The sequence below is a fragment of the Fukomys damarensis genome, unplaced genomic scaffold (genome assembly GCF_012274545.1).
Source record: "Fukomys damarensis isolate Sample0158 unplaced genomic scaffold, DMR_v1.0_HiC HiC_scaffold_32, whole genome shotgun sequence".
In the NCBI taxonomy this organism is placed as follows: Eukaryota; Metazoa; Chordata; class Mammalia; order Rodentia; family Bathyergidae; genus Fukomys; species Fukomys damarensis.
Window position 1 is genome coordinate 38,086,757 of NW_022900944.1, and position 11,999 is coordinate 38,098,755.

Here is an 11,999-nt window from a genome sequence, read left to right on the forward strand (position 1 = left end):
TGAGTCTGCTGAGGGTATCTGGTACAAGTGAGGCTACTCCAGTGTCCTGCCCAGCCTGTCTCCCTCAAGTTGGAAGAAGGAATGTTCCTTCCACAAATCCTCTGGGGCTAATAGTTGCCTTTATTTGCTTAGAGACCAGTTTTTATTGTTCCCTTTTTCATTTTTTTGATGGGGGTGGGTTGTTGGCCTCACTCCTTGCTGCTGATTTTATGAGCAACAGGCTGGGGAATTCAGAGTACTCTTAAGAGTGTTCTTTGGCAAAGACCAAACCTGGGAAGTTCATACCAACAGCGGTAGTATTGGGCCCAAGGGGATGTAGGTGTGTGGTGTGTTGGGGTGGGGGGAGTTGAAATAGAGATAGGACAGCCAGGAGAAAGGACTTGGTATTCAGTTAAGCATTTCCTGATGAGACCTATCTATCCCATTGATTGCCTAGCTTTTAAGTAATGCCTAAGAACCAAAAGAAATTCTGGCTCGATCCTTTGAATGATGGGCCATCTTCCTCTTTCAACAGATGGTCTATCCTTAAATAAGACACCTCCAAAATATAAGCAAGGTATTCCTCTGGAGACTTTATATCCCGCTTTTTAAGGCACGGTTGGGGATACCTCTAAACTTGCCCAAGCGTGGTAACCAGTTGACAAGTCAGCATTCATCTTTGCCAAGCAATTGGGAACTTGATTCACATCCTGAGACTTTCATCTTACCCTGTTCCTGCTTCCTATCCTTTCCCTCCTACGCAACCCTTCCTTTCTCTAAATGAAATGGGCTAGAAGGGGTTGGGGGCAGCTCCCTTTGCTGGCAAATGCTTTTCCTGTTCTGCGCATGGCAGGAGCACTCCATCTCAGCTGGACTTGCTGTATGGTAAGGTGGTTGATGCCATGGGGCCCAACTCCACATGCACACTGTGTGGTTCTTCCCTTTGTCCCCAGCTGCAGATCCTGTGCTGAGCTTATTCTGGTTTTACAGCAAGTGAACAGGATAACTTCATGTGATTGAGTCTGTCTGTTTGTTCAGATATGTATTTTAGTATAGGTCTAGGGCATATATACATCTCACAATTTAACAACTCTGATATCAAGATGTACCACATAACCACCTTTTTTTTTTTTTCCCACTTTTTTGGTATCAGGAATCGAACCCAGGGCCTTGTGCTTGTCGGGCAGGCACTGCACCACTGAGCTACATCCCAGCCCAGACATAACTACATCTTAAAATTGTAATTGCCGCCTGCCTTGAGAACACAAGGTCCTGAGTCCGATCCCTGTTACTGAAAAAAACATTATAATAATAATAAATTTAAAAATTGTAATTGCCAGCCCCCTTCTCCCAGAAGGCTTGTAAGGGTGCCTCTTGCAAGTGATGGCATCTTAAGCATCCACAAAATATATAGATAAAATTTAGTTTTCAGTTTTTGCATAAGGAATTTGATTTGAGGATTTCCTTGAATAGGCAGATTTACCAGCAAGCTCAGTGCATTTCAGCAGTACTGATTGCAGCTCGTAAGACAGGCCCCTCCCTATATCACTTGGCCTGAATCCACATGGGGCATTTTCAGTCCATCTGATGGGGCTTCAGAGCTACTCTGGACAGTAAGCAGAGCACTCTTAATATTGTGAGGTAGCGTGTACAAGGCCATCTTGTTAATGACTGAAAGTCTTCTTTTTCTGATTCCCTTTCCTTCAGACTCGTCAGTGCAGAATCCACAAACAGCAAAAAATATGTTGGGGTGGAATATAGCATGCTTAGAGAATGGAGATGAGAGATTCTTTGTAGTAGATTAAAATTGGGAATCCTGACACCCAACAGAAGAAAATGTTTAAGTACAATATGTTAAATTATCGGTATGGAATACCGACATTGAAAATATAAGTATGTAGATTATTGCTGAATCCAAGTTGTACATTTAAAGGGCAGAATATGAATATCCAAGTAGGTAGGATTTGGGGGGAATCATAGCTAGAATGCATGCCTGTCTCTTTGATTGCTAATGCCAACAATTTTTCTTCGAGCCAAGCAAGGATGCAAGCAGGCAGTGCCCAGACAAAGTTAGAGATCTCTAGAGAAAATCTGAGAGACATTATAGAGGAGGAGATGCTTGAATACAAGTAGTGGGAATGCTAGGAAATGAAGGTAGAGGAAGGGCAGATCAGTCAGGATATGCCAGGACCAGCTTCTAAACAATTCCACAAGCTCAGGAACTCGGTGCATTTATTTTTACTGCATGCTCTAATTTGTGGTGCAGGTCAAGAGGGGAGATTTTGCTCATTGTTGTTACTCAGGGGCCCAAGCTCAAAGAGGTTTTGTCTCAGTGCTTGCTTCCCTGGTCACTGCAGCCTTGCATGTAACTTAGTGATTCATGCACTGGCACTTGATGTCTGCACAGACCATGGGCATTTCATTGCCTAAAGCAAATCTCAAACTCCACTTTAACCTCAAGTTAAATTGGGAGGAAGAAAGCTAGAAATAGCACTTACAATTTAAGCACCACTAAGTAAAGTAATAATAAAACTTACAAAAGAAAATTTCTTTGAAGAAGGAAACCTAAGTCTGAATATAGAGGGAAGAATTTCATCTACAGACCACAACTACTGTTCTGATGTTTTCACACAATCAATTGGTTTTGCCTGTTCTATAACTCTCTGTCATTGGACTCACTAGTGTTCATCAGTGTTGCATGCATCAGTAGCTCATTGCCTTTTTTTGTTTTGTACCGGGGATTGAACTAAGGACCTTGTGAGGTAGGCGGCAGAACCACTGATCTAAATCCCTGACCCTGCGTTTACTTTTAATTATGAGACAGTGGGAGAGGGAGACTAGTATGTGTCTTTGTGGGTGAAGAATCTGATACATGAAAGAAACATAAAACCATCCCATGCTGCCCCCTGATGTATTTGTAATAAATCTCATTTAATAATTAAGTTAAAGTCCTGTTTTATTGACATTAAACACCACAAGGAAGTGAAAAAGATCAAAGCTAGCATGGGAAATGACCTGTAAGGAAAGTCCAGGATGGCACTCTTGGAGCTGCAGGCTGAGAGGAATCTGCATTACTTCTCTCCCTCCAGACGGGAGGCCCCACCTTAGTGGTCAGCTTGCTTTACCCTGGTTGTTTCTTTTGATTCCTCTACCTTTAGGTGATCCCAGAGCCAGGCAGAACTGGGACAACCATTAAAATAGCGCATCAGCATAGGGAGGGTCGGGGAGGGAAACTGGAGCAACACGCAGCCAGCACATGGTCCTGTCCAGGAAATCAGGTCTTAAAGGAGAAGGTTGCAGTTTTGGAAAATGAAAGAAGTCTGTTAGTCCCCAGAGCATGAAAACTCTAACTTAAATTCAAGATATACGTGATAGTGGGTTGGGAGAATTCTTTCAACTTGAGCAGGTCAGTATTATGATCCATGCATTGTGGCCATGTGTCCTCAGTAGCTCATCAGTCAGATAGATCAGAAGGACATAGATGATGGCCTAGGAGCCCTTAGTTAACCTGACCTAGGCAGATGCCTGTTTGTGTAGGACTGCATGAACATTCATGGGGTAACTGTGGGCTCACCTGCCAAAGGGCTTAACCGGACACAGAGAGCAGTCCCCTTTGACCTGACCTGGAAAGGGGCCACCTGTGGTGAGTGCAAACTCTGGTCTTTGTTAGGCAACTGTATACCAAAGGATTCCCCACTTAAAAAGGTGATGTTGAAAGACAGGAAGCAGCTGGTGATCAGACAGTCCCATGCTCTTCTGACTAAGGAACCAGTGAGCTGATCTGATGACAAGAGCAAGGAAGGAAATTAGGTCTCCCTTACAAGTGCTCTCTTGGCTATTCTTGATTGGATCCTGTAGAAGCATCCGCTTGCTAGAGCCAGCCAGCACAGAATCGGGCCATTGTAGATGCATTACCCATAGTGTTCTGTTTTTGCACTCCTTCTTCATTTTGAGACATTGGCTCAAAAGAACAAGGAACCAGGTAAGTTCCCAGCTCTGCTTCATTCTGGTAGCAGGAGGCAATGGCTAAAGGTGAACCAGCGTCCGACGTGGGCATGGGCTAGCTGACGTCTCTCTTCCTGTCAGTAATGAACATATGGCAGATCATTGTATTAGGTAGGGATCTCTAGAAGAATGGACTCAATGTATATTTATGTAAGGGATTTAGTAGTTAGGATTACCAGATCAGAGCAGGAAAGTCCACAATGGTCATCTGAGGAATCAGAGGTAGGGGAAGCCACAGGGGCTATCTATGGGGTCTGTGGGATCGAGAGTAGAAGAATCTTCAGTGGCTGTCTGCATGGTGGAGAGCTGGAGGATCAGCTCAGCCCATAATATGAAAGCCATAGAACAAGAGGGACTGAGCATGCAACACCACTCCAAAGTAGAAGGGCTGGAAACTCACTATAGAATCACCAGTGAGTGATGTGTTGGAAGGCTGAAGAGACTGAAGACTGTTGTCCAAAGGCAGCGGCAAAGACTAGAACTCTTGACAAACGGGGATTCTTCCTTCTTTCCTTTTTTATTCCGTCCTAGGGTACAAGACTATTATTTGGTGCCACCCACATCTGAGGTGGGTCCTTCTCCCTCAGTTTATTGGCCTACGTGTCAGTCATCCAGACACACCCAGAACTTCACTTTAGTCATCTGCTGGGCGCTTACTAATCCAGTCAAGCTGACACATCATGATTAAAGGTCACACTCATGCAGGACACTGGCAGGTGGATGAAGCCCCTTGGAACACACACACACACACACACACACACACACACACACACACACACCCCTGCCTGCCCCAGGTGTGCTAGTTAGAGACCAGTATAAAAGTGGTTAGAGAACATCCAGAAGAGCCCACTGTAGCTTTTTCTTGAAGTAAAATAAAGCTGCTTTCATCCACTCTGCCCAGGTGCTGGTGAGGCCTCTAAGGAAATCTGACAGATCATGTGGATTGGATGACTGCAGACTGTTTGTTGATCTTTGTTTGCAGGACTGCTTTTCATTTGGTGCAGACTTCTTTCCAAAATGGAATAAAACATTCCTAGATATTTTAACCTTCAGAAAGCTCATAATAAATATCTCAGTATTTATTGTTCTGTAAGGGTGTTGGTTCTGAATCAACACTGAACAAATTGGGGCAGTAGAGTGGTAGAATCCATCTTGTTCATCTGATGACCTTTCACATAAGAACATAGGATTGTTATTTTTCCCCCTTAGCTCTCTCTCTCTCTCTTTTTGTACCTCTTACCTTTTGCCCTTTATTTTCCATTTAAAAAGTAATTTGCAGGCTCAGCGTCTTATATCCAGTGCTGTAGGCTCAATGCCAAGTGGAAAGTAGAACTCTATCCTTCCAAACTAATGAATTTCCCAGGGAAAACGTATCCATTGTTTTAGGTAAGAGGATTAACCAGAACCATGGGTACTTCAGCAGTGCTGGGACAGCATAGAAGATATGAAAGGAATATTTCTTAAGAAAGACACCACTCTGTGTTCTTTTTGCCATGTAGCTCTTCCTCCTCTGCTAGTCAGCCAGTGGCAGGTGGTGCCAGCTCTGTGGTCAGATTCCCTGGCTGTTACATCCCTGCTCTGGCTCTGGCCATATTAACCTTGAAAAGGTTGCTTACTCTTTTGGGCCTCAGTATCCTGGTCAGTGAAATCATAAATTGTAGTATATAATCTGAACACTTATGCTGTGATAAGTGAGATGACATGTAAAGCATAGTGTTTATCCATAAAAATGAGTTGATAAATGCAAATCAGTGTTTTTTCTCTATATACAAGAGGAGGTGCTGTAGAGGTTAAATAGAGACTATTGTTTCCCATTGGCTGTATGAAAGGTGACAGAAACTGTGCACAGTGCTCTAGAAGTTCAAAGAAAACAGCATAGAATCCAGCAGAGAGGTGGCTACTGGCCACAGCCTGCAGATTGTACATGGCCTGTGGCTTGCTCAGGTTCCTGCTGGTGTATCACCATAACCCTTGGTCCACCTAAATGCATCCTCTAGCCCCCCCCCATGACTTCCTTGCCATTTATGCCACCAGGCTTGATTATGACACCACCTGGATTTGATGTGCTTCTTTTCAAAGTGCTCTTATGGCTCTTACTTCATTTAATCTTGCAAGAGTAAGATGAGGTCCAGGGAATAGTAGATAACTTTCCAGGATCTTGAGGCTGACAAAGCCTGATCATCTTGCCATTTCTCAGACATAATATATCCGATGAGCCTTTACAAAATACTGTAACTCAAAGCAGAGCACCAGGCGCATCAGCACTGCTTTAGTTACAGCACAGGTCTCTTCTGTGATGCCACTTCCTCTCCAGAAGAAACATTTCCCAGCCTCTTTCTTAAATCCCATGGCAGGCCAGGGATTTAGCTCAGTGGTTCTGCTACCTGCTTTGCAAGTGCAAGGTCCCAGGTTTGATCCCCAGTACCAAAAATGCCTAAAACAAACAAACAAAAAAAACCCATGGTCACCTCTTCCCAGATTGAGAACTTTAGCCTTGGAGCCAAGAAGGCTGGGTCTAGTCTCAGCTACACCCCAAGAGTCACGTGACCTTGCATGATTCCAAGGCCTCACTGTGGACTGCCTGTTCCCCTCTGTGCAATGAGTGGGCTACTCTGAGTATTCAAGTCTCACTGTGTTTCCCCCAGATGTAAACATCCAGTACATTCCTTTGTAGACTTCATTAGGTGGCCTACTTGCCTACACCTTAGCTATAACTTGACCCCTTCTCTGGAACCCAGGAAATAACCTTGACTCTGTTCTGAGTTATCAGGAAAGTACATAGCACATGAGATGTAATGCTTTTCCTGGTGTCAGATGATTTGAACCCCTCACAGTGAATGTGCTGGGGCCTGGGGTTGGGAGCCTCCGCTGGAGCTCTTCCATCTGTGCTGCCACAGCCCACAGCCTGTCTAAAGGGTTCTGATTTAGCAAGCTCAAAGTACACGGATCCTGGAGTCATTTAAACGTTGCACAACTTTGGTCTTTTGAGTTGGAAAACAAAGCAAAACACTGTGTGAACACAGAGGCACTTAGGTGAGAAATGAAGACCATTTTCATTCTGTGAGTCTCAAGTTCATTCCTCATTTCCATCGTGTGTGTAGCATTGGATCTGCACATTTCTAAACTGCGTTAGAAAATAGACAGCTTGGGCCAGGCATGGTAGTACACACCTGTAATCCCAGCCCTTGGGAGGCTGAGGCAGGAGGATTGCTGTGAGTTCAAGGCCAGCCTGAACTTAATAACAAGCACCTGTCTTGAAAAAGAAAAACAGAAGTAGCTTGATTTATTTTAAGTCTAACTCTGCCAGAAAACCCAGGAATGAAACAACCTCCTTCCCATCCCCATGTTTCTTCTCAGTCTTCTGATTTTATTACTAATGAACTTGTGACCAGACAGATTCCTGAAATGCAGCCCTTTCTCAAAGTATGGCGAGGGTCCCTGGGTTGATACTGTTTCCAAGATTTGTTTTAGCTGGAATGCTTAGATGCTGTGGATCTTTGAAGAAAAGGGTCAGGGGAGTGAGGATCATGACCACCAGGTTATATCCACTTTTGAACTGGGTTGATCCCTTAAGCCATGCATTTGAGACCAGCCTGGGCCATATAGCAAGACCCTCATCTTTAAAAAACAAAAAAAAACAGTGTCCACTGTGACCATCATTAACCAGCCCCTAACTTTTCTGTCTGGTCCTGTGGTTCAAAGCATTGTCACTGGGGGGGAGTAGGATTTGAGACTTTAAGCAAATGTTTCCACTGGCTCCCTTCCTGCCTCAGTGCTGTCCTGCCGCAAGTCAGAGTTTTCCAAACAGATTAGCAAGGCAGCCATGTGAGGGACACTGGAGAAGGTGTGAACTCCAAAGTCCCTCCTCTGTCCTAGGACTAGCAACAGTCAAGTAAGCTCCTTGCCTTTTATCTGCTTCATAAGAAATGTTGCAGACAGTCATTACCAGCACCAAATAAAACCATGTATGAAAATTTTCACTAAAAATTAGTAAATGAAATCTTCCCACAGTAGTTTTAGATGTTTTGTCTTAGGAAAGTCCAAGTAGGGTAGGGATTGTAGTCACAAAGACAGAAGCTGTGATGTGCACAAATTGACACAGGTAAATCTGTAGCTTTTCAATGGCAGTGGATCTTTTTTGGTAGAATTCATATGGAAAAGGATTGACCCGTTTGAAAATCATGTCAACAAAAGTAAAATGGAAAAGATTGAAAACAGTTCATCTGGCCAAGTGTGGCAGTACACACCTGTGGCCCCAGCACTTGGAAGGCTGAGGCAGTAGCTCACCACCAGGTCAAGGCCAGCCTGGGCTCTGTCTGGGGAAAAAAAAGAGTTCATCTGTATTATATTTTAAAAAATAGAACAAAGGATTACATTTGCTTAATAGAAACTGAGGAATCTCAACCAGTACTAATTCGATGCTGAGGAAACTTTGGTGTGTAAGCAGTCTAAACTTCCCTGGGAATAAAACCACAGAGCACTGTACCTGGTGTTCACCTGGCACCAGGAGGCAGCTTAGTGGCATTTGGGAGCGTCCTGGCTGGCAGGCCACCCCACTGCTTACGCGCTTCTCAAAGCCAGATGCCTAAGCCACAGGGGAGGCAAAGGGTGCTGGGTGGGTGAGGGATGGAGATGCTACCGGGGTGAGTGGGTGAGGAGGTGGAGCAGGGTGAGGGGTGGAGGTGTTGATGGCTGTACTGATTCCTCCCAAGGGTGATCCTGCCAGGTGGTGTGAAGGTGGTGAGCGAGAAGGACATTAAACTATCATTCAAAGACAGATTACTCAGCTGCTATAATCTGCTGCCTCCCTATTCCTAAACACCATTAACAAAGGATCTAAAAGAAAATTAAACTCAAATCCGGTGTAAATGACCTCTGTTAAACGATTACTGTGGGTATACTACAGGGAAAGCCTGAGTGAAAGCTGGGAGCCAAAGACTGACCAAAAAGACACAATTTGGATGGCTTTGTGAAGGATGAGAGGGTCTAGGGTCTATCAGAATTGTCCTTGTCTCTTTGAGCATGTCCACACCTGTTATGGCTATTCTGGTTTTGAAGACCACAATTTCATTCAATTTTTTTTTTTTTTTTTGTCTTTCAGGTTTCAAGTGCCCCATTTGCTCCAAGTCTGTGGCTTCCGATGAGATGGAAATGCACTTTATAATGTGTCTGAGCAAACCTCGCCTCTCCTACAATGGTAAGGGCTAGCCCTGTCCTAGCTGCCTCCTGAGCTCACTGGGGAGCTGGCCAGGTCTAGGGGGAGCGTCTGATTGGTGCAGACACCCGTGGATTGATGAGGAACCTTGAGTGCACATGTTCCACGGGACCGTGAATGTAAGTGGAGGAGGCGGAGGAGTGGGCTGAGAAAGCAGGCCCAGGGTCAGGTCCTCAGTCTTCTGCCTCCCCATTTCTGTGGACCTTGGTTGAGAGACATGGCCGTCCCCTCACTTTTCATGTGCCTGCTTGTGTTGGCCTCCAGAGCCACCAGACAGTGGACTGTCCATCCGTGATGAGAGCCAGCCTTGTGCTGTGGTGCCCACAGTACTGAGAAGGCTGGTCATCTCCTTGCTTTACAACTCAGCTGAGCACCTGACTGAGCCCTCGACACATGGCCTCATTGCCCCACTAGGGCTACCTTGGAGGAGCCTCAGAACTGAACAGTGAGTGACGCTGGGGCCCAGGGATTCTGTGACACCCAAGCCACCCTGACACGGCATCTCAGGGACAAAATAAGTGTCCGCATCTACCTAGTATGCTGTGAGTAAGGATTGGAGTCAGCCTCATCTGAGCTCAAATCTTCCTGTCCCACTTGCACACTGTGATCTCAAGGCAAATGCCCAGTTTAGTAGAGCCTCAGTTTTCTGAGCCCCCACATGGAGACAGCAGTCCCTGGTTCATGGGATGTTCCAAACTAAGTGATTGCAGAGCGTGCATGTGGTCAGCACTCAGGAAGCTGGAAGAGGTGAGGCCCTCTGTAGTCCTGTGTTGGTGGTTTTCCAGATGGAGTGACAGGGTGGCTCAGCCTGTGCTGCTGGGGGCTCTCTGGTTTTCCATTCCTATGTTTAGCCTGATCTCCGAACCCTGCTTATAGAGAACCCCTTGTCCATTACGTCGACAGGTAGTAGATCCGAGGGCCTTTGTCCAGCCCCCCAGTGGGCCCGGCTTCTTGCATTACAGTAAGAGCAGAGACTCAGAAAAGAGTTCTAGGGTTCTGAGTCTGAGGACTCATTTACCTGACAGTGAGTGTCTCCTGGGCCACTCTCCTCATACAAACGTGGCCTTGCCACACGCGCCGGCATCCGCCGAGCGGGGGCTCATTATTCTGAAGTGATCCTGGGGTATAAATCTTATGAATCGATCTACTCTGTTCTCCTAAAAAACACATTTTACCACAAGTTGAATATCTTCTATCTGAAATGCTTGTGACTAGAAGTGTTTCAGATTTGGGAATAATGGCCTAGATGTTACTACCAGTTGAGCATTTCTAATTTGAAAATCTGGAACTTCCGTGAGTGTTATATCACCACCCAAAAAGTTTCAGGGACTGAGAGTTTAGATTAATGGTAGAGTGCTTGACTAGCATGTGCAAGATAAACTCATGCTATTGGGTTTACCCTCCAGGGCCCAAAAATAAATAAACTTTAAAACAATAAATGAATAACATCCGGTACCCAAACATAAATAAATCAATAAACAAATAAGACATTGCTATTTCAAAGCATTTTAGGTTTTCAGATTAGGGCTGCTTAACCCCTACTCTTGTATCTCTTACTTGCATCTCTTACTTGGCCAAAAGCTTCCATTTGAGAGCAGGTATTGTTACCCACCTGTCTCAACTACCTGCAGTCTGATAATCTCTGCTCAGGTTGGAGGACCTGCACAAGGCAGGTTATGGCTTGTCTCTGCCCCCAGTGTTTCCTTCCCTTTTATATCTTGCTTGGTGTCCAGAAGCCCCTTTCCTCCCAAGGGACTGACAGCCACATGCCCCTGGATCTGTTGTCACATGTGCGCCATGCTTCCTGTGCTCAAGCTCAGCTTTGTCCCTGTTGGCCATCTGTGCCTGGGACCGTGGAGGGAAAGTCATCTTCCCTGTGACTCACGGCCCTCCCCAACGATGGCCTCAAATGATGCATTCACTTCTATCCCATGTGTGTCAGTACCTCATGAAGACCTTTTTGTCCTGGGGGTTGCTGGGAGTGCACTCTGTAGACACTGCCTTGCTGTCATACAACACAAAGATGCCTCAGAGGGGGTTTGGCCTGAGAGAACTTGCTGCTGGGAGTCATCAGGGAGAAGTTGAGATGAGCAGCTGTGAGGGCAAAGTACTCTTGGGGCCTCTCTGAGTCAGGAGTCAGCACACACAGCCCCACGAAGAATGGGGAAGGTGAGAATCTCCAGCTCCTCTCCCAGCGAACATCCCCTGGTGTCCCCAGATCCTCTTGTCTGGTGCTGCTCCTCTGTCTTCTCCACACCAGCAGCCTGGGGAAGGGGCCTGTAAAGGAAGGGCAAATGGCAGCTGGAGGCACAGCACTGTTGTTCTTGTGCTACTTCTTGTTTCTCCCTCATCCTGTAGTTGAGGCCATCTCTGCCAGGTGCATGTGTGTGTGTGTGTGTGTGCGTGCGTGCGTGTGTGTGTAAGCTAGCATCTTTAAACTGTCAGGCTCTTACGGAAGGTGGACCTTTACCACCAGAGGCAGAGGCCAATTGCTTCTAGTCCTGTGAGTGGCATTTGAGACCTCTGTACACGAGGAGGCTTTGCTGGCGCAGACTCCTCACGCTCAGTCCTTGTCTTTTCTGAAGATGCTTAGACTTCTAGGTAAGGAAGGGAACAACATTCCCCACATGGGTTTGTGTGTGGAGTAGAATCACCCAGGCAGGCACAGAGCATGTTCCAGTTCAGATAAAGGGCAAGCCTGTCAGGACCACAGGTTGGAACTTCCAAAGCGAGAGCCCTGAGTTTATTTTGGTTTTGCCAGTAACATGTTCTGCCCACAATTTCTCATCATCCCAATCTC

General features: G+C 45.9%; 1 protein-coding gene across 1 annotated transcript in view; it reads left to right on the forward strand.

Annotated features, from left to right (window-relative positions):
- Znrf1 (zinc and ring finger 1) overlaps positions 1 to 11,999 on the forward strand; it is a 97,674-nt gene that overhangs the window by 76,948 nt on the left and 8,727 nt on the right. Inside the window, exon 2 of the mRNA XM_033757830.1 lies at positions 9,086 to 9,181. Within this exon, the coding sequence (XP_033613721.1) occupies positions 9,086 to 9,181 (96 nt within the window). The remainder of the gene's footprint in view (positions 1 to 9,085; positions 9,182 to 11,999) is intronic.